General features: G+C 42.1%; 1 protein-coding gene across 1 annotated transcript in view; it reads left to right on the plus strand.

Moving 5' to 3' along the window:
* Window positions 1-26,020, plus strand: part of PELI2 (pellino E3 ubiquitin protein ligase family member 2) — a 222,831-nt gene that overhangs the window by 45,350 nt on the left and 151,461 nt on the right. Inside the window, exon 2 of the mRNA XM_022570491.2 lies at window positions 15,084-15,213. Within this exon, the coding sequence (XP_022426199.1) occupies window positions 15,084-15,213 (130 nt within the window). The remainder of the gene's footprint in view (window positions 1-15,083; window positions 15,214-26,020) is intronic.

A 26,020-nucleotide genomic window follows, 5' to 3' on the forward strand; every position in this document is an offset into this window, starting at 1 on the left:
CTTTTTTCTTTATTCTGCTCTGCAGTAGTTATTTCCACTATTTTATCTTCCAGGTCACTTATCCGTTCTTCTGCCTCAGTTATTCTGTTATTGATCCCATCTAGAGTACTTTTAATTTCATTTATTGCGTTGTTCATCGTTGCTTGTTTCATCTTTATTTCTTCTAGGTCCTTGTTAACTGTTTCTTGCATTTTGTCCATTCTATTTCCAAGATTTCGGATCATCCTTACTATCATTATTCTGAATTCTTTTTCAGGTAGACTGCCTATTTCCTCTTCATTTGTTAGGTCTGGTGCATTTTTATCTTGCTCCTTCATCTGCTGTGTGTTTTTCTGTCTTCTCATTTTGCTTATCTTACTGTGTTTGGGGTCTCCTTTTTGCAGGCTGCACGTTCGTAGTTCCCGTTGTTTTTGATGTCTGTCTCCAGTGGCTAAGGTTGTTTCAGTGGGTTGTGTAGGCTTCCTGGTGGAGGGGACTAGTGCCTGTGTTGTGGTGGATGAGGCTGGATCTTGTCTCTTTAGTGGGCAGGTTCACGTCTGGTGGTGTGTTTTGGGGTGTCTGTGGCCTTATTATGATTTTAGGCAGCCTCTCTGCTAATGGGTGGGGTTGTGTTCCTGTTTTGCTAGTTGTTTGGCATAGGTTGTCTAGCACTGTGGATTGCTGGTCGTTGAGTGAAGCTGGGTGCTGGTGTTAAGATGGAGGTCACTGGGAGATTTCTGCCGTTTAATATTATGTGGAGCTGGGAGGTCTCTTGTGGACCAGTGTCCTGAAGTTGGCTCTCCTACCTCAGAGGCAGAGCCCTGACTCCTGGCTGGAGCACCAAGAGCCTTTCATCCACACGGCTCAGAATAAAAGGGAGAAAAAGTAGAGAGAATTAGTAGAAGTATGAGGAAAGAAAGAAGGAAAGGAGGAAAGGAAGGAAGGAAGAAAGAAGCAAAGAAGGAAAGACAGGAGGGAGGGAGGGAGGAAGGAAGGAAGGAAGGAGGGAAAGAAGGAAAAAAGACAGAAAGAAAGAAGATACAGTAAAAATAAAATAAAGTATAATATAGTTATTGAATTAAAAATATTTAGAAAAAAAAAAAAAGGGACGGATAGAACCTTAGGACAAATGTTGGAAGCAAAGCTATACAGAGAAAATCTTACACAGAAGCATACACATACACCCTCACAAAAAGAGGTAAAGGGGGAAAAATCATAAATCTTGCTCTCAGAGACTACCTCCTCAATTTGGGGTGATTCGTTGTCTAAAGGAGGGAAGGAAGGAAAGAAAGAAAGAACGAAGGTAAAGTATAATAAAGTTATTACAAATAAAATTAATTATTGAGAAAAAAAAATTTTTTTTAAAAACCATGGACGGATAGAGCCCTAGGACAAATGGTGGAAGCAAGAGTATACAGACAAGATCTCACACAGAAGCATACACGTACACATTCACAAAAAGAGGAAAAGGGAAAAAAATCATAGATCTCGCTCCTAAATTCCACCTCTTCAATTTGGGATCATTCCTTGTCTATTCAGGTATTCCATAGATGCAGGGTATATCAAGTTGATTGTGGAGCTTTAATCCGCTGCTTCTGAGGCTGCTGGGAGAGATTTCCCTTTCTCTTCTTTGTTCTCACAGCTCACAGGAGCTCAGCTTTGGATTTGGCCCTGCCTCTGCGTGTAGGTCGCTGGAGGGCGTCTGTTTTTTGCTCAGACAGGACAGGGTTAAAGGAGCCGCTGATTCGGGGGCTCTGGCTAACTCAGGCCGGGGGTGGGGGGCGGAAGGAGGGGCACTGCGTGCGGGGCGGGCCTGCGGCGTCAGAGGCGGCGTGACATTGCGGCAGAGGCCGGCGTGACGTTGCACCAGCCTGAGGTCAGCCGTGCGTTCTCCCGGGGAAGTTGTCCCTGGTTCCCGGGAACCTGGCAGTGGCGGGCTGCACAGGCTCCGCGGAAGAGGGGTGTGGAGAGTGACCTGTGCTCGCACACAGGCCCCTTGGTGGCGGCAGCAGCAGCCCCAGCGTCTCCCGCCCGTCTCTGGGGTCCGCGCTTTCAGCCGCGGCTCGCGCCCGTCTCTGGGTCCGCGCTTTCAGCCGCGGCTCGCGCCCGTCTCTGGGGTTCGCGCTTTCAGCCGCGGCTCGCGCCCGTCTCTGGGGTTCGCGCTTTTAGCCACGGCTCGCGCCCGTCTCTGGAGTTCCTTTAAGCAGCGCTCTTAAACCCCTCTCCTCGCGCACCAGGAAACAAAGAGGGAAGAAAAAGTCTCTTGCCTCTTCGGCAGGTGCAGGCTTTTCCCGGAAGTCCCTCCCGGCTAGTCGTGGTGCACTAACCCCTTCAGGCTATGTTCAAGCCGCCAACCCCAGTCCTCTCCCTGCGCTCCGTCCAAAACCGAAACCCGAGCCCCAGCTCGCAGCCCCGCCCGCCCCGGCGGGTGAGCAGACAAGCCTCTCGGGCTGGTGAGTGCCGGTCGGCACCGATCCTCTGTGCGGGAATCTCCCCGCCTTGCCCTCCGCACCCTGTTGCTGTGCTGTCCTCCGCGGTACCGAAGCTCCCCCCTCCGCCTCCCGCAGTCTCCGCCCGCGTAGGGGCTTCCTAGTGTGTGGAAACTTTTCCTCCTTCACAGCTCCCTCCCACTGGTGCAGGTTCCGTCCTTATTCTTTTGTCTCTGTTTTTTCTTTTTTTCTTTTGCCCTACCCAGGTACGTGGAGAGTTTCTTGCCTTTTGGGAGGTCTGAGGTCTTCTGCCAGCCTTCAGTAGGTGTTCTGTAGGAGTTGTTCCACGTGTAGATGTATTTCTGGTGTATCCGTGGGGAGGAAGGCGATCTCCGCGTCTTACTCTTCCGCCATCTTCCCAACTCCTCTCTTCATCTTATATTACTTTCTTACGTAGTCAAGGGTCTATTTCTGGGACATTTCTTCTCCATTGGTTTGTGGCTTCTGTTCTCAAGTAATACATTGTTTTAATTATTACAGCAATAATACTACCTTAATATCTTCTTTTCCTACAGTTAATACCCCTTATTTCTAATTCAGTGTTTTTAGTTAGACTAGGATTTTTTTAGAAGAGTGTTTAATAAAAATGGTAATAGTAAGCATCTTGTTTTGCTCCTGATTTTTAATATAAATGCTTTTATTTTACTCTTTTGCCTTTAAATAATTATGGGAAGGAAATATTCTTTTATCTTCTACTCTTAGAAACATTAATCTGAAATGGATGGAGACTTCTATCAAATGCCTGAATTTAGAAGTTGTTTATAAAGTGAATTTTTATATGTGAATCACGCTTTGCCAGAACTTACATTGCACATTGCAAAATGTGTCCCTAGAGAAAATGTTTCAGCTTCAAGCAAAATAAATTTTTTGATACCAGAATTTTTTGTTTTTCCCCCTCAAAAGGCAGTAGGGCATTTTCTTTTTTTTTTTTTTTTTTTTTTTTTTTTGTGGTACGCGGGCCCCTCACTGTTGTGGCCTCTCCCGTTGCGGAGCACAGGCTCCGGACGCGCAGGCTCAACGGCCATGGCTCACGGGCCCAGCCGCTCCGCGTCATGTGGGATCCTCCCGGACTGGGGCACGAACCCGTGTCCCCTGCATCGGCAGGCGGACTCTCAACCACTGTACCACCAGGGAAGTCCAGGACATTTTCTTAACTACCTGATAGACAAACATCTTCAAGTGGAGAGATGGAGTTTGACAATGCCTTCTAGACCCTGGCATTATTCCAAGGAACTCTTAGAAACACAGTGTCCCCAAACTGTCAAATTCTAGAAATCCTGAAGACAGCATTGAACTAGGTATTGGCTGGGTATCTTGAAGATGCTCTTGATTTGACTTGCTTGAAATCTATGCCAGCACTGTGCAGTCGAACTTTCTGTGATGATGGAAATGTTCTATAGCTCTGCTGTTCTGTATGGTTGCCACTGGCCACATGTGGCTGTCAGACACTTGTAATGTGGCTGGTGTGAACAGTTTTTAATTTTATTTAATTGTAGTTAAAATTTGAATAGCCTCATATAGCTAGTGGTTACCATATTGGACCGTGCAGATCTATGCAGTGCACTAGTATATATCTAAGGTCATTTGTAACTCTCAAACTGTGCTTTTCTGAATATGGCTAGAAATTTCCTAAGAATCTTCTCGTAATTCAAGAACTGGTAAATTGGGAAAGTTGCGTGGGTTGGGGGAACCTCTGATGTGTTCCAGTTCTTGAATTCTTGATGAGATACTCCCTGAATCCAGGTGATACACATGGCTGTTCACTGCCTGCTGGTATCCATTAAAAATCAGGTATTATTTGTGATAATTGACAAGTTAATATATTTTCAGGATGAATATGAATTTTTTTTTCTTTTGCAGCTGTTGGGTTAATGCTCCAGACCAAAATTAACTTCTAGATAATAAGCTTCTGTAGCACTGAGGGAGGGGTTGGTTGTACGAAAGTCATTTCCTACAGAGAGGCTCAGAAGCCCTTTTGTGTAATTGACCTGATTCATCTACTACTGGGCTGTTATAAAATGAGGTTTTAGAGAAGGCTTCCATTTCTTGAAATAAACTTGATTTTTGTACACATTTTTATTTCTAATATTTTCTAATCTTGTTTCAGCTATTAGTTATGTGTAAATGTTCTAGAAATAAAACAGTCTTCTTTAGAAAAGTTGTATGAAAGGGAGTGAATCTGTGTAGCATCAGTGTACATGATGTAAAGCCACAAATGGCTTTATGCTTTGTAGTTCATTAAAAAGTTTTTATATGTTTGATATAAAATCACCCCCCCCATTCTGCCATGGGTAATTGAATAAAGCTGATATATTTTATAACAAATTGTCTTGAGAACTGAATTTGCATACAATATCAATTACATATCTCTTTAGTAAGCAATTGTCAGGGCATTGCCCAGTAATGTTCAAAAGTTGAATTTGCTTGCTCTAGCATGTCTGTATTTCTAGGAATTTCTAAAAATTCACTGTGCATACTCAAAGTCTAAAGTAAATAAACATTAGTAAAAATAAGACATACATTAGTGTGATTCTTTTTAGGAGTAGCAAGAGAGGCATGCCATGAAATTTAAAAAAAGGAAAAGAGATTGGAAGGAATTATTTTAGTAGTTAGGAATAGTTAAAATAAGTTATAAGTATATAAGTTATAAATTAAGAAGAGATTCCTCCGCTAGTTTCTACTTCTAGCTTTAATACTTACATAAGTACTAAGGCGAGAAATCAGATTTCTTTGTACCATCAAGTTCTTTATTTGAAATGCCTGTAGTTTAGTACATATTAGACGATGGGCCCAAATGCTAGTTTAAGATGCTTCCTTTTCGAGCATCCTTTGAGATGCTCACTTTTTAGAGGCCTCTTATTATAGTAGAAGTTGTGTGTAAACAGTTTGAAGAAAATCAGTGCTTTGCCAAATAATTAGTAGTTTTATCCTAATTCTTTTATGTCTAAATTTGACTTTTAGAGAGGAAGTCCTTTTTACATACACATCATGTAGCTTATTTGAGGGACCACTGATTTTAGTTGACATAATGATTTACTGAAGAAAAATAAAGGACATCCAATTTGGTATTTTGTCTCCCTCTTGAAGAAGTATACTTTTTTCTTCTTTTGCGGTACGCGGGCCTCTCACTGTTGTGGCCTCTCCCGTTGGACACGCAGGCTCAGCGGCCATGGCTCACGGGCCCAGCCGCTCCGCGGCATGTCGGATCTTCCCAGACCAGGGCACAAACCCGTGTCCCCTGCATTGGCAGGCGGACTCTCAACCACTGCGCCACCAGGGAAGCCTGAAGTATGCATTTTTAAAAAATCTCATTCTTTATAGCCAATTTAAAAAGCGACACATTTGGAATTATCTCTAATTTTAGACTTTTTCCTTCATATTGAAAGAGTATTCTTTATATAAAACTTTCAATGGGTATATATTTTGTATTTTTGTGTTTTTAGTCCACCAAAGTTTTTGACTACTGAAGAAGCTACTTAAGTTAATTTGCTTGCGAAATTCATTTACTTTTTGCCGTATAATGCTGTGTGACCAATCATCCCGAAACTCAGTGACGTGAAACCACAATCATTTGTTCTCATGACTGTGGGTTGTTGAGGTGGCTCTGCACTAGGCTGTGATGGAGTGGCTTTGCTTGCATCGCATGTATGCGGCTTGGATCTCCTCCCAGTGTCACTCGTCCTCCTCGGCAGGTTGGCTGGGACATACTCTTCCTATGGCCATGACAGAGGATAATCCCAACCGCCAACCACAGTGCACGCCCCTGCTTGTGTCCCATTTGTTTTTTTTTTTCCCCTGGTGGCGCTGTGGTTAAGAATCCGCCTGCCAATGCAGGGGACACGGGTTCGATCTCTGGTCCGGGAAGATCCCACATGCCGCAGAGCAACTAAGCCCGTGCGCCACAACTACTGAGCCTGCGCTCTAGAGCCCGTGAGCCACAACTGCTGAACCCACGTGCTACAACTACTGAGCCTGTGCTCTAGAGCCCGCGAGCTACAACTACTGAAGCCTGCGTGCCTAGAGCCTGTGCTCTGCAACAAGAGAAGCCACCACAGTGAGAAGCCCGCGTGCCACAACGAAGAGTAGCCCCCACTTGCCGCAACTAGAGAAAGCCCGTGTGCAGCAAAGAAGACATAACACAGCGAAAAAAAATAAATTAATTAATAAAAAAGTATACTCATCCTGTAGGACTTAAAAAAATAATCCCATTGGCTAAAGCAAGTCACATGGTCCAACCCAAAGTCCAGGGCAAGGAAGTTAACTGGAGGTATAAAGTCATGTCAAAGGGCATATCTTCAGGGAGGAGTGAAGAACTGTGTGACCAGTATTTCAGTCAACCACATACAATTTATATACCTGTCTTCATTTAGGTGATGAGAGGCTAAAATAAGCAAATGTTGGAGTGATTAAAGAAGGAATGTGCGGGATTTAATTTGGTTTTCAAAATTATTAATTGGCGAACTATGTAAAGCAGTCTGGAGTGTAAAGTGGTACTAATTCTAGAGATTATCATATTAAGTGAAGTAAGTCAGACAGAAAGATAAGTATCATATGATATTACTTATATGTGGAATCTAAAAAAATGATACAAATGAACTTATTTACAAAACAAATAGACTCACAGGAAACAAACTTATGGTTATGGAATTGGGGGGGAGATTTGGGATTAACAGATACACACTACTATATATAAAATAAACAACAAGGATGTACTGGGAACTATATTGAATATTTTATAGTAACCTGTAATGGAAAAGAATCTGAAAAAGAACAGGTGTGTGTGTGTGTGTGTGTGTATGTGTGTGTAACTGAATCACTTTGCTGTACATCTGAAACTAACACAACATTGTAAAGTAACTATACTTCAATTTACAAAACAGGTAAAACACATAGCTACTAATGGCAGAGCTATGACTCAGACCACCCCCCCCCAAGAAAAAGATGGTACTAATTCAGGAATAGGATAAAATGATGTCTTTACCTGATTCGTGAATTGTACAAATCTTGTACTATATCAAATTCATTTCTTGCTATACTTTGGCTTTTTCACTTTGTGTGATATTTTCTCTTTTAGGAATCAAAAATTACTACAGGGTAATACTTGAAAAATATTTTTCACCCATAGGGTAAAAAAGATTCTTTGACATAAATGACTAATGTTATATTAATATGTATTTAATCAGAGATATTTTGGACTGTTGGCGCCAACGGCAGAATAAAAGATGTTAGTCGTCAGTGTTTTAAGAGGAACGTAAATAGCCTTTTCTATTCCTGACGTTTTGCGTACCTTCCAGTATTCAGTAAAAACGCTCTACTGTTGGCCTCCCAGCAATGCTCAAAAATCAGAGATTCAATACAGTAAAAAAAACTTTATCTTGTGTTTTTTAGTGACAGTACCAATTTGAGATGACAAAGGGAGGAGAATGACCTCAAAGAACCAGATGGCTAAGTATTAGATAAGAAATATTTTTCTTTTCATAAACAGTTCCTCTGTGTTTTAGGTGGACTGGATTTGCTTTCCATGCTCTTTTCTTTCGTATGGGCTGGTTGGAGGAAGAAGCAAGTAGGGAAGTGTGGCCTTCAGAGTCATAGGAGTTGAATGAATGCAGGAGAGAACAGAGTCCCTGCCCTGGTCATTGCGGATGCGGTGCTGATGAGGCTGGGGTCAGGGCCTTTCCGGATAGCTTTGCCCTCATCTCCCACCACCATGCTGCTCCAGAATCCAAGTGGTAGAATGGTCTCAGCAGCTTCCTACTTTATGGGGAGGGAAAGTGAGGTTCTGAGATGTTCAGGGACTTGTGCAAATATGGGATGGGATGCAGAGCCAGGATGGGGTCTCCCTCTGGCCTTCATGCTGTACCTTTTGCTGTAGTGGGGCTGGATGAGAGTGTGTGGGTGTATAATTCCTGGAAGAACGGCTGAAAATCTGCGTGTGGGAGCAGTATTGCGTTCCTGATAGAACGTTTTAATGTTTTGCCTTGGGAAATACTTTGGTCTGGGGAAGCTAAAAAACCTCAAGATAAGGAAAACCTCAACCTGTAGCTGTAACTGCCACACCTGAACTGCCATAAAGAATTGAGGGGTCTTTGGAAGTGTAGCAGCAGGTCAAAGCCAGTTGCTAAAATAATAGCCACAAGCTTCACCCTTCTTAGACAGGATCCTGGTATTTGAGTTGGATGAAATGCCTTCTCTGTCCATATCAAATTGAAATGTTTGAAAGAGGTTTGGGAATCTCTTTTTAAAATTGAAATTGTTCTTTTGTGTTGCTGTCTTTGTAGCTGAGGAAACAGTCCCATCTTAGGTAAGTTCACAGCACCAGCTAGGAAAAGAGTTGGAGCTAGAATTCCCCTCTTGATCCCTTACACCACTATTATTATTTCCATATTAATGTGGTGACTGTTTCATCGATCCCCTCCTTGGTTTTAAGGTACCACGTAGAGGTGAAGGGAGGATACACAAAGAAATAGGAAATTCCTCAAAGAGCATCCAGTCCAAATGGTGTGAGATAAATGGGAGATTGACTGGTGGTGTCACACAGGGTTGGTGAAGACTATTAATAAGGTTCTGTGACTTGAATCACACATGTAGGGCATGCCAAGACTTATGACCGTGTCCTAAAGTAATCCCAAAGTTACTGTTCTGATTTTTCTTTTTCCATTGTGTTTTCTAACTCACTTTCGTTGGCACTTATCAGTATTGTTTTATAACTGTCTGTCACCTGATCTGTCTTCTCCACCTGACTGAGTCTGTTAAGAGACAGGGTGTCTCGTATCCTTAGCCCCTCAGCACACAGCCGTGGGCCTGGCTCACCCCATGTACTACTTCGCTTGATGCTATCTTGAATGAATATATGCATCTACATATTTTGTATATAAATATATTTTCATATTCAATAGCTCTGAAGTAGCTACTTGGAGCAGAGACCATTTCCAACCAGAAATGGGGCATTGAGAATTTTCATTTGGAGGCCAAGCCCAGGAAGATTTTCTGAATGAATCGATGTTTAAAAAGCTGCAGCAGGTTATCCCCAGAGGGAGTAGACTGTAATGGTGCTGCCATAGTTAGTTCTCTGGCTGGAAATGAAAGTCTGCTATTTATTTTATGAAACCGTACAATACGCAGCATTTGTTAGGCACAGGAAAATAGATACTGTTGTGTCCCTGGGCTTTATGTATGGAGTTCAGTCGGGCAGTGCGAGTCCAGATGCATCTGATAGCTTAAATAATGAGGAGTTCGGGCTGTCATGATGTAAAGCCGGTGTCAGGCACTTACTGGTTTACGTACATCTTCATATGCACGGTTGCAGCAGTGCGTTCACTATCGTGGTGAATTGATGTGCACTCCTTGAGACCGGGGGGCCACGGTGCAGGGGTTTATCAGACTCCAATGCCCTTCACATCTCTTGTCTCTAGTGTCCCCGGCCTGTTCATCTGCAGTGTACAGTCTGTCTTAGCTACAGTAGTTGCTTGCGATTTATATGTGCAGGTGACAGAGAGATTGCTTTCGAGGGAGGGCAGAGCCTTCAGTCTGTAATGGGAAGCTGGGCTGCCTCTGGAATGTGGCCGTTTGATGCTGATGACGCTTCACTTCTGTAGCCCACACAGGTGCTGCTCCGTGAGTTCAGACTGGTTAAGATCAAATGTGATGCCTCCAAAGTGTGGCTGGGAGCCCCTGGCACGCCCTCTCTTGCTGTTATTTCCTATAGAAAATTCTTTTTGACAAATGCATTTTTTAGGTGGCAGGCGTCTTCTCAAGAATGTGTCTTTGTGGTGTTTGCCAGGAAATGCCTTGAATTTAAAAATTGTCAGTGTTGGCTACTGGAAAGAGTATGAAATATGGAGTCAGACAAAACCAGATGTAGATTTGAGTCCCATCTGCCCCTTCCCAGCTGTGCAATTTATGCGTGTTCCAGTCATTCAAGCCTCTTACTGCCCACGAGGAGCCTCCCTTACAAGGTTTCTTGGCACATAGTAAATGCACAGCAAATGCTATTTAAAAGAATTAATGTGTGAACTCTGAATTTTAAACCAAGAAACACCATTTCTTACCTTGTGAGGTTTCTTACAAGGGTTTTTCATTGTCCTCTGAAGCTTCCAAATACCTTTACCACCTATTTGCCCTGCGTATATGAAGAGCTACATTTTCATCACACATTTACTAAATAAGTGGATTTTTTTAGTCTCCAGAATTTTTTTTTTAATTTGAAGCTTGAAAGGCAACTTGTGGGTTTGAATCAAAATACCCTTGTTTAGCAGCTGAGACAGGTATGCCCGCAGCACTTGGAAATCTTATTTCTACAAACTTGCTGGCTGAAAAGCTTGCCGGGCCAGACAGCATTCTGACCCTCTTTCATGGAATAGTACTTTTTTGCCTTTATGAGCAAATGTACCTTTAGATTTGGAGGCAAACAATAGTGGGCTGAGGAGTCGACAGGTAGGGAATTGGGACGGTGGGTGTGGAGCCCTCTTTTGAGGTTCTTGGCCGTGAGAAGCTGGGAAGGAGAGGGTAGGCTCACAGTGAGGCTCGGCGCTGGAGGGCTTTGCTTGTTTTTGCGTTGCTGGTTTGCTCTGAAGGTGGGTGATGTCACCAATGACGACCTGTTCTTTTCCAAATCATACTTGCGCATTTCTGACTGGCCTCTTAACGGATTAAACACTGTTAAAATTCTCTCTTCTCCTATCTTTGGTAATGCAACTTTCTTCTGTTCCTGGTCCTTCTGCCTGTGACTCAGTAGGGTTTATTTCTTTATTTTTTTGAAGATATAAAAGGTATTTATTTTGTTTGAAATTTACATACGTTGAAAGTCACTTTTTTGACGAATAGTTCCGTGAATTACGGTTTATTTCTTTAAATGGTCATCTTTCCCAGGGTCTGTCCTTGCCTTCTATACTTTACTCTGTACATTTTCTTGAGTAATCTCATTTGCTCTCATGATTTTAACTTCCACACCTGTATGGTGCAGGCACCCAAGTTTATAACTTCTCTTGCCTCATACATGTCTTCCCCCGGATGTCCCTGTAATTCCTATTTCTAATAGTGCCGTGGCCTTGGCCGGGAGCCTATGTGATATTCCCTTTCTCTGTCTCTCACTTGGTGCGGCCACACCATAGGTCACCAATTACTATTGATTTTTTGCCTTTAAAACCAGGGTCCTCAGCTGTAGCTGCAAGTAAGGATCACCTGTGGAACTTTTAAAAGTTCTGTCCCAGAGCTACTGAATCAGCATCTCTTGAGACTTAGGCACGCATATTTTTATGAAGCTTCCCTGGTAATTCTCATGTTCATCTAGCATTGAAAACAACTCTTAGCAGAATTTGTTCTCCCACAGTTCCGGAGGCCTCACATCTTGGAATCAAGGTGTCCGCAAGGCCGTGCTGCCTCTGAAGGCCTTGGGGGAGGGTTCTCCTTTGCCTCTTCCCGCTTGTGGTGGCTCCAGGCGTTCCTTGGCCTGTGATCGTCTAACTCCAGTCTCTGCCTCCATCTTCACCTGGTCGTCTCCTCTCTTTCCCTGTGTGTGTCTCCTAAAGACATTTGTCACTGGATTTAGGGCCCCCAGCAATCCAGGATGATCTCATCTCCAGATCCCTAACTACGTCTGCAGAGACTCTTTTTCCAAGTAAGGTCACCTTCACAGGTTCTGGGACATGGACCTGTCTTTCTGAGGGCCACCCACTACGTTCCTCCTCAGGTTAGGGTAGTTCTCCCATCCAGTCATCCTGACTCTAATCCGGATGTGCATCTTGCATGCTGCTGCCCTCATGATTACTTTATATGCAATCATGTTAGTCCTTTGCTTACATCTTACCAACTCCCATTCTTCTTAGGGTAAAAGGCCATGCCCCTTGTCATGGAGTATCAGGGGGTTGTAATCTGGGCCCTGCCCACCTTTTACCCTCCTAGCCCTCTGCGTCTGTCCTCTTGAACTCTACGCTCCCACAGCACTGAACCACTCCTTGCCTTTGTACATACGATTGCCCTGCATTCCCCATTTAGTCATCTTGTTCAGATTCCAAGAAAGTTCACACGATCTGCTCTGTGAGGGCTTCCGACATGGCTCTTCCCGCGTGCTTTGAATGACTAGTGCATCTTGTTGCACGAGTGTTTTGTCACGCTTGTTTTTATGTCTTTCTCTGCTTTTAAGTGGAGAGCTCTGAACACGGGTTGGTTGATATTCATCGTTGCAGCTCTAGTACTTGGCATTATAAATATTGAACGAATGACCATGTAGCTTAACCTGATTCGAAACTTTTCTCATCGTGACACTGTTTTCTCCACTCTTACCTTAATTATTTCCAGCACGGTTTTTCACTGGGTGTCATGTAGATGTATTAAGTAAGCAGGCATATTAAGTGGACTGGCATATTTGCTTAACCTGAAATATCTGTGCATCTCTGCTCAGGCAGTTGAAATGAAAATGCTTTTGCATATGTTAAGGTTGACATTTTTGGTTTTGTGTTTTCACTTTTATATTAGATATGGCTTTGGGGTTGCAAGTAGCAGAAACCAACCTGAGTTAGCTGAAACTAAAAAGAATTTCACCAACAAGGGTCAGAGTACATCTGGGCCAATAGAAGCCCTTAAGGACCCTCTTTCCATCTCTTTTTGTTGCTTGTCTCTGTTCATCTGTTTCACTCCTCACTTCTCTGCTGCTTCATCACGGAACAGACTGTGACATCCCCACAGCTCCCGTGCTTCCAGTTTGCAGCTCTGGCCACCCACGCAGACTGGCGGTTGTCTCTCGTCCGGCTTTGCGTTTTCCGGGATGAGAATGTCATTGGCCAGCTCGGGCCGGATGTCTGCCTCCAGCTATTCAGCTCCAGGGTGGTGGAGAGGATGCTGGCCTGGCTGTTTCATTCAGACATGATGCCGGGGCTCCCCTTAGGGAGTTCAGGGCTAGATTCCTGAGAAGGTATGTCATGGTGAGCAGATCTCTTCAAAAGCACCTGCCGTGCTCTTACTAGGTTCGCTATCCTTGACCAGCAGTATATAGTTGAGAGAAAGATGCAGCGGAGAGCTAGGCAAGTGTGAGGGTCACAAGGAACCTTGCCAGATCTTGTACCAATTGCCTCTAGGCCACAGTGGCGAAAATGTCCCTTAATTGTTTACAGCCCTGCCTTTGATTGATTCACGTACGTTTCTCTTAATACAGGATGCTCATCTTGGTTTAAGTGACACGGAAATATATTAGGACAAAGTGAGTTTATAATGGTTGTTTACTCATGGATATGTTCTTTGTAGTAGTGATCACAGATATGTTTAAGAAAACAATGCACATTATTCTGATCTTGCCTCAGAAAAAGGAGAGGAATAAGACTTGAAACAAATTATTTTTGTATTCTAGAGACATTTTCTTTTTGCTGACGTTCCTTTGTGATGGAAATGGAGACATTAAAAACACAGCAGGAATAATTTCTGGTGATAATTTAAATCCATTGTCATACTATAGCTACTGAATTGTAAAACAAACACCACAAACCCCTTGTTCTGACTTTCACTGTTCTCAGTGGGCCTTGTGTCCCACCCAGAGATCATGGCCACCATGATCTCTGGGATTGACGGACAAGTGGCAAAGGCAAGACTTCCAGGAGAGGGTGGAGCCGCCACACCACAGGCACTGCCCCTGACTTTGGTGCTCCGAGGGAGCTTTGGAGCTGTTATGTTTATCCACACAGATTTGAAACAATTCCCTTCCTTCTTTCGGTTCTCTTTTTGCAAAGAATTTCTGCCAAGAGGGAGTTGGAGAATAGACATGGCAGTGTGGCAGCATGAGAAGCGGTCAGAACGTACAGGGACCCTTAATCCAGAGTTAGAAAATACAGGTAAAAACGGAAACCCTCCTGAAAACGGAAACCCTCCTGCAATCCTGCATTTCTTTTAAACACTGGTACTGGCTTAAGGTATTAATTCAGGAAATCTGCTTAAGGACAGTGGTGTTTTCCAGGTGACTTTTAGAGATATTTGTTAGTGGATTAAAACTCATCTTTTCTACCTTTGGGCTTTTTAATGGTCAACCTTCTTGTAGAGTCATACTTTATGTTTCATTTTGCAGGCTAGTTTTTGCTAACCTGACAGTATAGGGTTCAAATAGCAATGGGAATGAAGGTGGAGAATTCCAAACTTTTAAGAATGCAAGTAACTAAATTGGGTCTTACAAATAAAGATCCTACAGACATTAACATGATTTGCGAGTGAGAGATGAGGCTTAATTAGAATGCTAGCTTCTAACTAGTTCATTTAAAAATATTTCTTGAGTGTTTCTCCGGGGCCCATTAGGACTGCGCTTGCTGAGTTGAGCCAGCACTAATACGGCCTCTGCAGAATTTTCATTTGCTTATTTTATACTCGGTCTCTTCTGAAAAGATTTGAAGAGTCTGACTTTATAGAATAGGAAACCTGTAATTACTTTGTACATCACTCTTCAATTAAGTTTCCGGAAGTGATTTGAACTTCATCATAGCTGACGTCTGTGAACCGTCTGTTCTGTGTCTCTTTTGTGGGGCGGTTAGTGGGCAAGTCTTTGTGAGCATTCCTGTCTTTTCCCTTAGGCCGTCGAACTTTTATTCTTAATGCCTTTAAAATCTACAAATAAATGAACCCTCTCATCTCTGTTTATAGGTACAATGGTGCTTTACCTAATGGAGACAGAGGCCGGAGGAAAAGCAGATTTGCTCTCTACAAGCGGCCGAAGGCTAATGGAGTCAAACCCAGCACAGTCCATGTGATATCCACGCCGCAGGCATCCAAGGTAGGGGCTCCTTGGAACCGAGAGGGCCGGCGGTGACTCATGGTTATTCCTGATCAGCTGCTCTTCCCTTTGGGTCTCATTTCTCTGTGGGACAGTTTCTCAACCATTTGAGCTGGATAATCTTTGTTGTGAAGGGCTGTCCTGTGCATTGTATGTTTCGCAGCATCCCTGGCCTCTGCCCACTACATGCCAGTAGCACCTCAGTCCCCCAACCCCCAACTGCCACCACCATGGAGACAACCACAAGTAGCTCCAGGGCTTGCCACATTTCCCCTCCCTCCCCTCCCCTCCCACCCCTCCCATCTGTCCCCCAGTCCTCACCCCATAATGAACCACTGATTTAGGATATAGTGGAATCAGCATATTATCAATTTAGAATAGTTATGGTTGAAAGATAAATGATGTTCTTTATCCTGAAGAGAGTTTTTATGTTAAATTTTGATATAAACCTCACTAAGATTTGCTGTTTCCCTTCTGTTACTTAATGAGTGGGTGTTTTCACATAATCTACATGTACATGGAATTGAATTTGTGTAATTATTAGAAAGATTGGAAGTAAACAGAGCTAAGTGCTATAAGAAGTCTATGATACATATTCCTCTTGTAAGTTTGAAGTATATAAAATGTTCATTTTTTTATGATTATTTCATTTGTTTTTTGATATATAAGTGGAGGGGAACCCTGAATTTCCATTCTGACTGATATCGTCTATTAGATTATCTTTTAATTAAATACATTATTTAATGTGTAATATAGTTTCCTTTTTATTTATTTATTTATTGAAAAAATTTTTTTTTTTGCGGTACGTGGGCCTCTCACTGTTTGGGCCTCTCCCGTTGCGGAGCACAGGCTCAGCGGCCATGGCTTACGGGCCCAGCCGCTCCGCAGCATGTGGGATCTTCCCGGACCAGGGCACGAACCCGTGTCCCCTGCATCAGCAGGTGGACTCTCAACCACTGCGCCACCAGGGAAGCCCATAGTTTCCTTTTTATAAAATAATTATATTTACCTGAGGTATTTCATATGGAGCACTGGCTCTACATGTTTGTTTATCATAATAGGTTTGGACCATGTGGAATAAATGAGAGACTTGCTTCCCATTTTTTACTGAAAACCCATGGTTCAAAGAGAAATGAACAGCTTCATGGAAGCATATGTGGTATTTATACTCAGTCTTAGCAACAGATCACCTCTGTTAACGTTTTTATAAAAAAGTTCCTGTTGTTCTTTCTGAGGCAGTGCCACGGAAAAAGTTTGTGAGACTGTGCCAATTCAGATTGTCTTGGATTAGCGAGGGAATGGTTAGGTGAGAAAATATCAAACACCAGGGAAACAGGAAAGAATAATACACAGTGGCCAAGTTTTAGGCTAGAAAAAGGGAAATAAAGTGAAAGTTTTAGGAAGGAAAGGACGCTTGATAGGGTAAACAAAGGAAATCAGCCTTACAAAGATTCTGAGAGAAGGAGGAAGTGAAATGGCCACAGAATCTTGGAAGGTCAAGGAAGTATGAGAAATGTTTTATAGTCCCAAACTATTCGGAGGGGAGGACACCAAGACAGATGTTTTTAAGCATGTGATGATGCCAAAAATATTCTGCTATTATAGACACGGTCTTTATGATTTTGTCTGTATGTTGATATTTATCTTTCCTTTCTCTGGCTCTGTACCTTTTTACGTTTACTTTTTTTTAATCCAAATTTTATATTAATACAATGGCTTTAGAGATTTAAAAAAAATTTATAGAAATCTTCCGTTACACCGGCTTCATGTTACAATGGAATATGAACTATATCCTCCACTAGCTACTATTAGAAGATCGTGGCTCTTCCAGACTCATTAGCCACCTCCATCTGCTCCAGTTTTAGGCTTTTTCTATTTTACCTTTACACCTAGATTTTATCTGACGTTATTTGGATTATAAGTCTTTTGGAAGCTGTCTGTCTAAATCTGTTTTTAAAAAAATCGCTGAGAGTAGTATAGTAGGGACAATTGGGTTTTGGTCTTTTTTAAAAAAATAAATTTATTTATTTAATTTTGGCTGTGTTGGGTCTTTGCTGCTGAGCGCGGGCTTTCTCTAGTTGTAGCGAGCGGGGGCTGCTCTTCGTTGTGGTGCGCAGGCTTCTCATTGCGGTGGCTTCTCTTGTTGTGGAGCACGGACTCTAGGCGTGCAGGCTTCAGTAGTTGTGGCTCGTGGGCTCTAGAGCACAGGCTCAGTAGCTGTGGTGCACGGGCTTAGTTGCTCTGTGGCATGTGGGATCTTCCCGGACCAGGGCTCGAACCTATGTCCCCTGCACTGGCAGGTGGATTCTTAACCACTGTGCCATCAGGGAAGTCCCAGGTTTTGGTCTTATAACCTGTAAAAAAAAAAATACATTCTCAGGGCCTCCGTTTCCTCATTTATAAAATGAGTTAGCTATGGGCAGAAGCCATGTTAAATCAGGAAAGATACTTTGGTTATAAGCAACAGAAATGATTCTGGCTAAAACAAACAAAGCAAACATGGAGACATTATTAAAGGTTAGGGTAGGCACAGCTCTCAGAATCGGGGGAAAATTGAGTAACCAGGTTTTGTGAGAGAAGAGAACCAGAGTATCCACAGGAGTTAACATAGATATTCTTTCCAGGGTGTTATAAAGTGGCTCCAACTACCTTCAATCACTTTGAAAGGTTTTTAATTTTCAGGAAAGAGAATCTGATAGGCCCGTACAGGGTCAGTCAACCATGTCCAAGGGAGATGAATGGACCAGGCATATTTATTGTGAGCTGATCACCTACCCCATATCGCCTTTCTCTTGTTTATCTTGGTACCTGTATGTTGGGGGCCTTGTGCATAGTATGTCATCCTACCTGAACCTAGCACCTTAGCCACAAATCCCTCCCTCCTCCTGTTCCGCCTCAAGCTCCCATCCCCGGACCGTGTTGCCCGGCCGCTCCTGCTGCCATCTGCTCTGCTGGCCCCCTAGACAAAGTCTCTTAGGTATTTAACCTTTTCTTCAAATGCTCCTTCTACTACCTCACCTTAACTGAATCCTGGTTTTTCAGTAATATGTTCTTTTTCCATCTTTTCCAGTTCATGGCATTAGAAATGATTTCATTTTGTTTCCATTTCAGTCTCTTCTTTTGTAACCCTACATTATTCATCTAAGCTGTCTCTTCCCCTGCCTCCTGCCCTCACTGACCTATAGATCACCCTTCTGCATGTTTCGCTGACTCTGTCCCCACCTTAGTCTCTGTGACTCCCCAGGCTGTATTCAACCGAACATGAGCATCTGTGGTGCATACTGCTGTAACTCTTTCAATTTCAAGGACTGTCACTTCTGTTCCACATTTCCCACAGATACAGTGGACCTTATAGCCCATTGTCACTTGTAAGTTACCATGACCTCCAGTTCATTCTACTCGTATACACATATACTCTCCTTATCAGATTTCATCAGAGCTTCCAGCCCTTTAGCCTGTCCTTATTTGCCACAGTTGTTAGCCCACTTGGCTCTTCCAGTTATGTGTTAACTTCACCCCAGACTCCCTTTCTCACCCTTCTTTGTGCATCCCTGGCTCTGGGCCCTTCCCAGGCCCTGCCGGATTGTTTTTCTCATCTTCCTTCTCTCTCACCCTATTTCCCATCAGAAGGCCAGGGTGTGTGGTAGTACTTGGCAGAGGCTGTTTGACTGGAACCAGCAGTGCTTTCCTGTGAAATCTGTGATTCTGCAGTATTGGTAATGAAAGGGTCATCTTTCACTGGAGGTGTGCAAGTGAGCTCTGGAAGGGTGGCGTAATTACCACTGTTAGAATTAGAGTGCTTGGCCTCTGACCATGCTTTTTCTTCCCTCTGCCCCAGTCATTCCTTCTGCCCCACAGTCTGGGGGCAGACCAGGGAGACCCCTTTGCTGATGGCAGTGGCAGCTGGGAAATGGGCCCTCTTAGTCTTCCATGCGTCCCCGTGTCCAAGCTAAGTCAGATGAGGGTGGCAAGTATGTGCCACTGTTGTGTAATTGCTATTTGTGTAATCACGATTTGTGTAATCTTCATTTGTGTACATATTTGCTCTTGAAATAGTAATACTCAAAGATATTTCTTCTGTTATGTAAGGTGTTAAAAGAAAAACCTGAAGCCCTGTTTTACTTTTAGCAGGTCTATTACATAGATATAGGGCATTTAGCAATTTATTCATCCACGTATATTTATCTAGTCCTTTTCTGTGGCCAGCCATCATCTAGGTATTGGATGTACTACAGGGACCAAAACATGTCTGCGTGGAGCTAATCGTCTCGTGAGTAGGCAAACAATAAGTAATCACGTGGATACACATTTATCTGAATATTTTGAAAAGCATGGTGTGGAAAAAGAATACGGTGCTATGAGAAGAGGAGGCACAGAGTTTAGTCTGGGTGGAAGGGGGAGGATCTCTGAGGAAGTGGCCTGTGAGCTGCGAGCTGAACGGTAAAGAGGAGTTAGCCAGGTGAGCAGGGAGGTCTAGAGCTCTTGGGGTCCTGCTTGGAGAATTTGGATTTTTTTCCAAGGGGAAACATTGAAGGGTGATTAGCAGAGGGAGTGGCAGAATATGACTGAGAATTTAAGTCGATTTATGCTTGTTCATTTACTGTTTAATGATGTGGGGCAACGATTTTGCTCTTATTTAATCAGTAAACAGTAGATGGTTGTGGTGGGGATGGTGATGCTGCCTGATAAGTAAATATTTTGCTGGTAACGTGGTTTAAATTTAGCAACATTACTGTGGAAAACTCTTCATCATGGTTTTCCCTTCTTAGATTGTGCTTTACTGAAATCTCCTTTTTTGGGTATTTTTACTTTTAAGAAGTAATTGAATATCACTTTGTTCCAGTTGGCATTATTTCAGAATGGAAAATATCAGTGGTCTAGGAGTGACAGTTCAGAGAAAAATTGGGGCTATTTAATGTAGTTGTTACAACCAGGACTGCTCTTAAGCTGTTCCCACTGGGATGGCTTGACTGCTTGACGAGATATTAAAACTCTTCCTTTTCAGTCAGTGAATAATGTAACAGTAACTGGGAGAAGTGGTAAAAACTAATAATACAAATTTCAGTGTGAACTCATTAGTTCAAGCTAATTTTGTAGACTTTAGTGGGGTCTTTTTGCAGCACTCACTGTCTGTCTGTCCAGCCTGGCTCTTAGAGACAGTGGTGGCATATCTCCACTGCACATTCATTGTGAAGCTGGAGCCTTCTGTTCTTGCAAAGAATCATCTATTTATCATTATCCTCGATTTTAAAATTGCTACAGCTTTTTTTTTTCTTTTTTAACATCTTTATTGGAGTATAATTGCTTTACAATGGTGTGTTACTTTCTGCTGTATAACAAGGTGAATCAGTTATACATATACATGTGTCCCCATACCTCTTCCCTCTTGCATCTCCCTCCCTCCCACCCTCCCTATCCCACCCCTCTAGGTGGTCACAAAGCACCGAGCTGATCTCCCTGTGCTATGCGGCTGCTTCCCACTGGCTGTCTATTTTACGTTTGGTAGTGTATATATGTCCATGCCACTCTCTCACTTTGTCGCAGCTTACCCTTCCCCCTCCCCGTATCCTCAAGCCCATTCTCTACGTCTGCGTCTTTATTGCTGTCCTGCCCCTAGGTTCTTCATGACCTTTTGTTTTTGTTCTTTAGATACCATATATATGTGTTCACATACGGTATTTGTTTTTCTCTTTCTGACTTACTTCACTCTGTATGACAGTCTCTAGGTCCATCCACCTCACTACAAATAACTCAGTTTCGTTCCTTTTTATGGCTGAGTAATATTCCATTGTATATATGTACCACATCTTCTTTATCCATTCATCTCTTGATGGACACTTTGGTTGCTTCCGTGTCCTGGCTATTGTAAATAGAGCTGCAATGAACATTTTGGTGCATGACTTGTTTTGAATAATGGTTTTCTCAGGGTGTATGCCCAGTAGTGGGATTGCTGGGTCGTATGGTAGTTCTACTTTTACTTTTTTTAAGGAACGTCCATACTGTTCTCCATAGTGCCTGTATCAATTTACATTCCCACTAACAATGCAAGAGGGTTTCCTTTTCTCCACACCTTCTCCAGCATTTATTGTTTGTACATTTTTTGATGATGGCCATTCTGATCGGTGTGAGATGATATCTCATTGTAGTTTTTGTTTTTTATTTTTATTTTTTTGTGGTACGCGTGCCTCTCACTGTTGTGGCCTCTCCCATTGCAGAGCACAGGCTTTGGACACGCAGTCTCAGCGGCCATGGCTCACGGGCCCAGCCGCTCCGCGGCATGTGGGATCTGCACGGACCGGGGCACAAGCCCGCATCCCCTGCATCGGCAAGCGGACTCTCAACCACTGCGCCACGAGGGAAGCCCTCATTGTAGTTTTGATTTGCATTTCTCTAATGACTAATGATGTTGAGCATTCTTTCATGTGTCTGTTGGTAATCTGTATATCTTCTTTGGAGAAATGTCTATTGAGATCTTCTGCCCATTTTTGGATTGGGCTGTTTGTTTTCTAATGTTAAGCTGCATGAGCTGCTTGTAAATTTTGGAGATTAATCCTTGTCAGTTGCTTCATTTGCAAATATTTTCTCCCATTCGGAGGGTTGTCTTTTCATCTTGTTTATGATTTCCTTTGCTGTGCAAAAGCTTTGAAGTTTCATTAGGTCCCATTTGTTTATTTTTGTTTTTATTTCCATTTCTCTAGGAGGTGGGTCAAAAAGGATCTTGCTGTGATTTATGTCATAGAGTGTTCTGCCTATGTTTTCCTCTAAGAGTTTGGTGGTGTCTGGCCTTACATTTAGGTCTTTAGTTCATTTTGAGTTTCTTTTTGTGTATGGTGTGAGGGAGTGTTCTCATTTCATTCTTTTACATGTAGCTGTCCAGTTTTCCCAGCACTACTTATTGAAGGGGCTGTCTTTTCTCCACTGTATAATCTTACCTCCTTTATCAAAGATAAGGTGACCATATGTGTGTGGGTTTATCTCTGGGCTTTCTATCCTGTTCCACTGATCTGTATTTCTGTTTCTGTGCCAGTACCATACTGTCTTGATTACTGTAGCTTTGTAGTATAGTCTGATGTCCGGGAGCCTGATTCCTCCAGCTCCATTTTTCTTTCTCAAGTTTGCTTTGGCTATTTGGGGTCTTTTGTGTTTCCATACAAATTGTGAAATTTTTTGTTCCAGTTCTGTGAAAAATGCCAGTGGTAGTTTGATAGGGATTGCATTGAATCTGAAGATTGCTTTGCGTAGTAGAGTCATTTTCACAATGTTGATTCTTTTAATCCAAGAACATGGTATATCTCTCCATCTGTGTCATCTTTAATATCTTTCATCAGTGTCTTATAACTTTCGGCATGCAGGTCTTTTGTCTCTTTAGGTAGGTTTATTCCTAGACATTTTATTCTTTTTGTTGCAGTGGTAAATGGTAGTGTTTTCTTAATTTCACTTTCAGATTTTTCATCATTAGTATATAGGAATGCAAGAGATTTCTGTGCATTACTTTTGTATCCTGCTGCTTTACCAAATTTATTGATTATCTCTAGTAGTTTCCTGGTAGCGTCTTTAGGATTCTCTATGTATAATATCATGTCATCTGCAAACAGTGACAGCTTTACTTCTTCTTTACCAATTTGGTTTCCTTTTATTTCTTTTTCTTCTCTGATTGCTGTGGCTAAAACTTCCAACACTATGTTGAATAATAGTGGTGAGAGTGGGCCACCTTGTCTTGTTCCTGATCTTAGTGGATGGTTTCAGTTTTTCACCATTGAGGACGATGTTGGCTGTGGGTTTGTCTTACATGGTCTTTATTATATTGAACAAAGTTCCCTCTATGCCTCCTTTCTGGAGGGTTTTTATCATAAGTGGGTGTTGAATTTTGTCGAAAGCTTTCTCTGCATCTATTGAGATGATCATATGGTTTTTCTCCTTCAGTTTCTTAATGTGGTGTAAGACGTTGATTGATTTGTGAATATTGAAGAATCCTTGCATTTCTGGGATAAACCCCACTTGATCATAGTGTATGATCCTTTTAATATGCTGTTGGATTCTGTTTGCTAGTATTTTGTTGAGGATTTTTGCATCTATGTTCATCAGTGATATTGGCCTGTAGTTTTCTTTCTTTGTGACATCTTTGTCTGGTTTGGGTATCAGAGTGATGGTGGCCTCATAGAATGAGTTTGGGAGTGTTCCTCCCTCTGCTATATTTTGGAAGACTTTGAGAAGGATAGGTGTTAGCTGTTCTCTCGATGTCTGATAGAATTCGCCTGTGAAGCCATCTGGTCCTGGGCTTTTGTTTGTTGGAAGATTTTTAATCACAGTTTCAATTTCAGTGTTTGTGATTGGTCTGTTCATATTTTCTATTTCTTCCTGGTTCAGTCTTGGAAGTTTGTGCATTTCTAGGAATTTGTCCATTTCTTCCAGGTTGTCCATTTTATTGGCATAGAGTTGCTTGTAGTAATCTCTCATGATCTTTTGTATTTCTGGAGTGTCAGTTGTTACTTCTCCTTTATCATTTCTAATTCTATTGATTTGAGTCTTCTCCCTTTTTTTTTTGATGAGTCTGGCTAATGGTTTATCAATTTTGTTTATCTTCTCAAAGAAGCAGCTTTTAGTTTTATTGATCTTTGCTATCGTTTCATTGATTTCTTTTTCATTTATTTCTGATCTGATCTTTATGATTTCTTTCTTTCTGCTAACTTTGGGGTTTTTTGCTCTTTCTCTAATTGCTGTAGGTGTAAGGATAGGTTGTTTATTTGATATGTTTCTTGTTTCTTAAGGTAGGATTTGTATTGCTATAAACTTCCCTCTTAGAACTGCTTTTGCTGCATCCCATAGGTTTTGGGTCATTGTGTCTTCATTGTCATTTGTTTCTAGTTATTTTCTGATTTCCTCTTTGATTTTTTCAGTGATCTCTTGGTTATTAAGTAGTGTGTTGTTTATCCTCCATGTGTTTGTATTTCTTACAGATCTTTTCCTGTAATTGATATCTAGTCTCATAGCGTTGTGGTTGGAAGAGATACTTGGTACGATTTCAGTTTTCTTAAATTGACCAAGGCTTGATTTGTGACCCAAGATATGATCTATACTGGAGAATGTTCCATGAGCACTTGAGAAGAATGTGTATTCTGTTGTTTTTGGATGGAATGTCCTCTAAATATCAATTAAGTCCATGTTGTTTAATGTCTCATTTAAAGCTTGTATTTCCTTATTTATTTTCCTTTTGGATGATCTGTCCATTGGTGAAAGTGGGGTGTTAAAAGTCCCCTACTATGATTGTGTTACTGCTGATTTCCCCTTTTATGGCTGTTAGTATTTGCCTTATGTATTGAGGTGCTCCTTTGTTGGGTGCATAAATATTTACAATTGTTATATCCCCTTGTTGGATTGATCCCTTGATCATCATGTAGTGTCCTTCTCTGTCTCTTGTAATAGTCTTTGTTTTAAAGTCTATTTTGTATTATATGAGAATTGCTACTCCAGCTTTCTTTTGATTTCCATTTGCATGGAATATCTTTTTCTATCCCCTCACTTTCAGTCCGTATGTGTCCCTAGGTCTGAAGTGACTCTCTTGTAGACAGCATATATACGGGTCTTGTTTTTTTTATCCATTCAGCCAGTCTCTGTCTTTTGGTTGGAGCATTTAATCCATTTACATTTAAGGTAATTATCGACATGTATGTTCCTACTACCATTTTCTTAATTGTTTTGCGTTTATTATTGTAGGTCTTTTCCTTCTCTTGTGTTTCCTGCCTAGAGAAGTTCTTTTAGCATTTGTTGTAAAGCTGGTTTGGTGGTGCTGAATTCTCTTAGCTTTTGCTTGTCTGTAAAGGTCTTAATTTCTCCGTCAAATCTGAATGAAATCCTTGCTGGGTAGCAATATTGGTTGTAGGTTTTTCTCCTTCATCACTTTAACTATGTCCTGCCACTTCCTTCTGGCTTGCAGAGTTTCTGCTGAAAGATCAGCTGTTAACGTTATGAGGATTCCTTTATGTGTTATTTATTGTTTTTCCCTTGCTGCTTTTATTTATTTATTTATTTATTTATTTATTTATTTTTGCAGTACTCAGGCCTCTCACTGTTTTGGCCTCTCCCATTTCGGAGCACAGGCTCCGGATGCGCAGGCTCAGTGGCCATGGCTCACTGGCCTAGCCGCTCCGCGGCATGTGGGATCTTCCCAGACTGGGGCACGAACCCGTGTCCCCTGCATTGGCAGTCGGACTCTCAACCACTGCGCCACTAGGGAAGCCCACCTCTTGCTGCTTTTAATATTTGTTCTTTGTATTTAATTTTTGATAGTTTGATTAATATGTGTCTTGGTGTGTTTCTCCTTGGATTTATCCTGTATTGGACTCTCTGTGCTTCCTGGACTTGATTAACTGTTTCCTTTCCCATATTAGGGAAGTGTTCAACTATAATCTCTTCAAATATTGTCTCAGTCCCTTTCTTTTTCTCTTCTTCTTCTGGGACCCCTATATTTCGAATGTTGGTGCATTTAATGTTGTCCCAGAGGTCTCTGAGACCGTCCTCAATTCTTTTCATTCTTTTTCTTCATTCTGCTCTGCAGTAGTTATTTCCACTATTTTTTTCTTCTAGGTCCCTTATCCATTCTTCTGCCTCTGTCATTCTGCTATGGATCCCTTCTAGAGAATTTCTAGTTTCATTTATTTTGTTGTCTGTCACTGTTTGTTTGCTCTTTAGTTCTTCTGGTTCCTTCTTAAACGTTTATTGTATTTTCTCCATTCTATTTCCAAGATTTTGGATCATCTTTACTCTCATTATTCTGAATTCTTTTTCAGGTAGACCGCGTATTTCCTCT

This window comes from Delphinapterus leucas, chromosome 2, assembly GCF_059928025.1.
Source record: "Delphinapterus leucas isolate spDelLeu-1000000601 "Yukka" chromosome 2, BTC_Dleu_Yukka2, whole genome shotgun sequence".
NCBI lineage: Eukaryota > Metazoa > Chordata > Mammalia > Artiodactyla > Monodontidae > Delphinapterus > Delphinapterus leucas.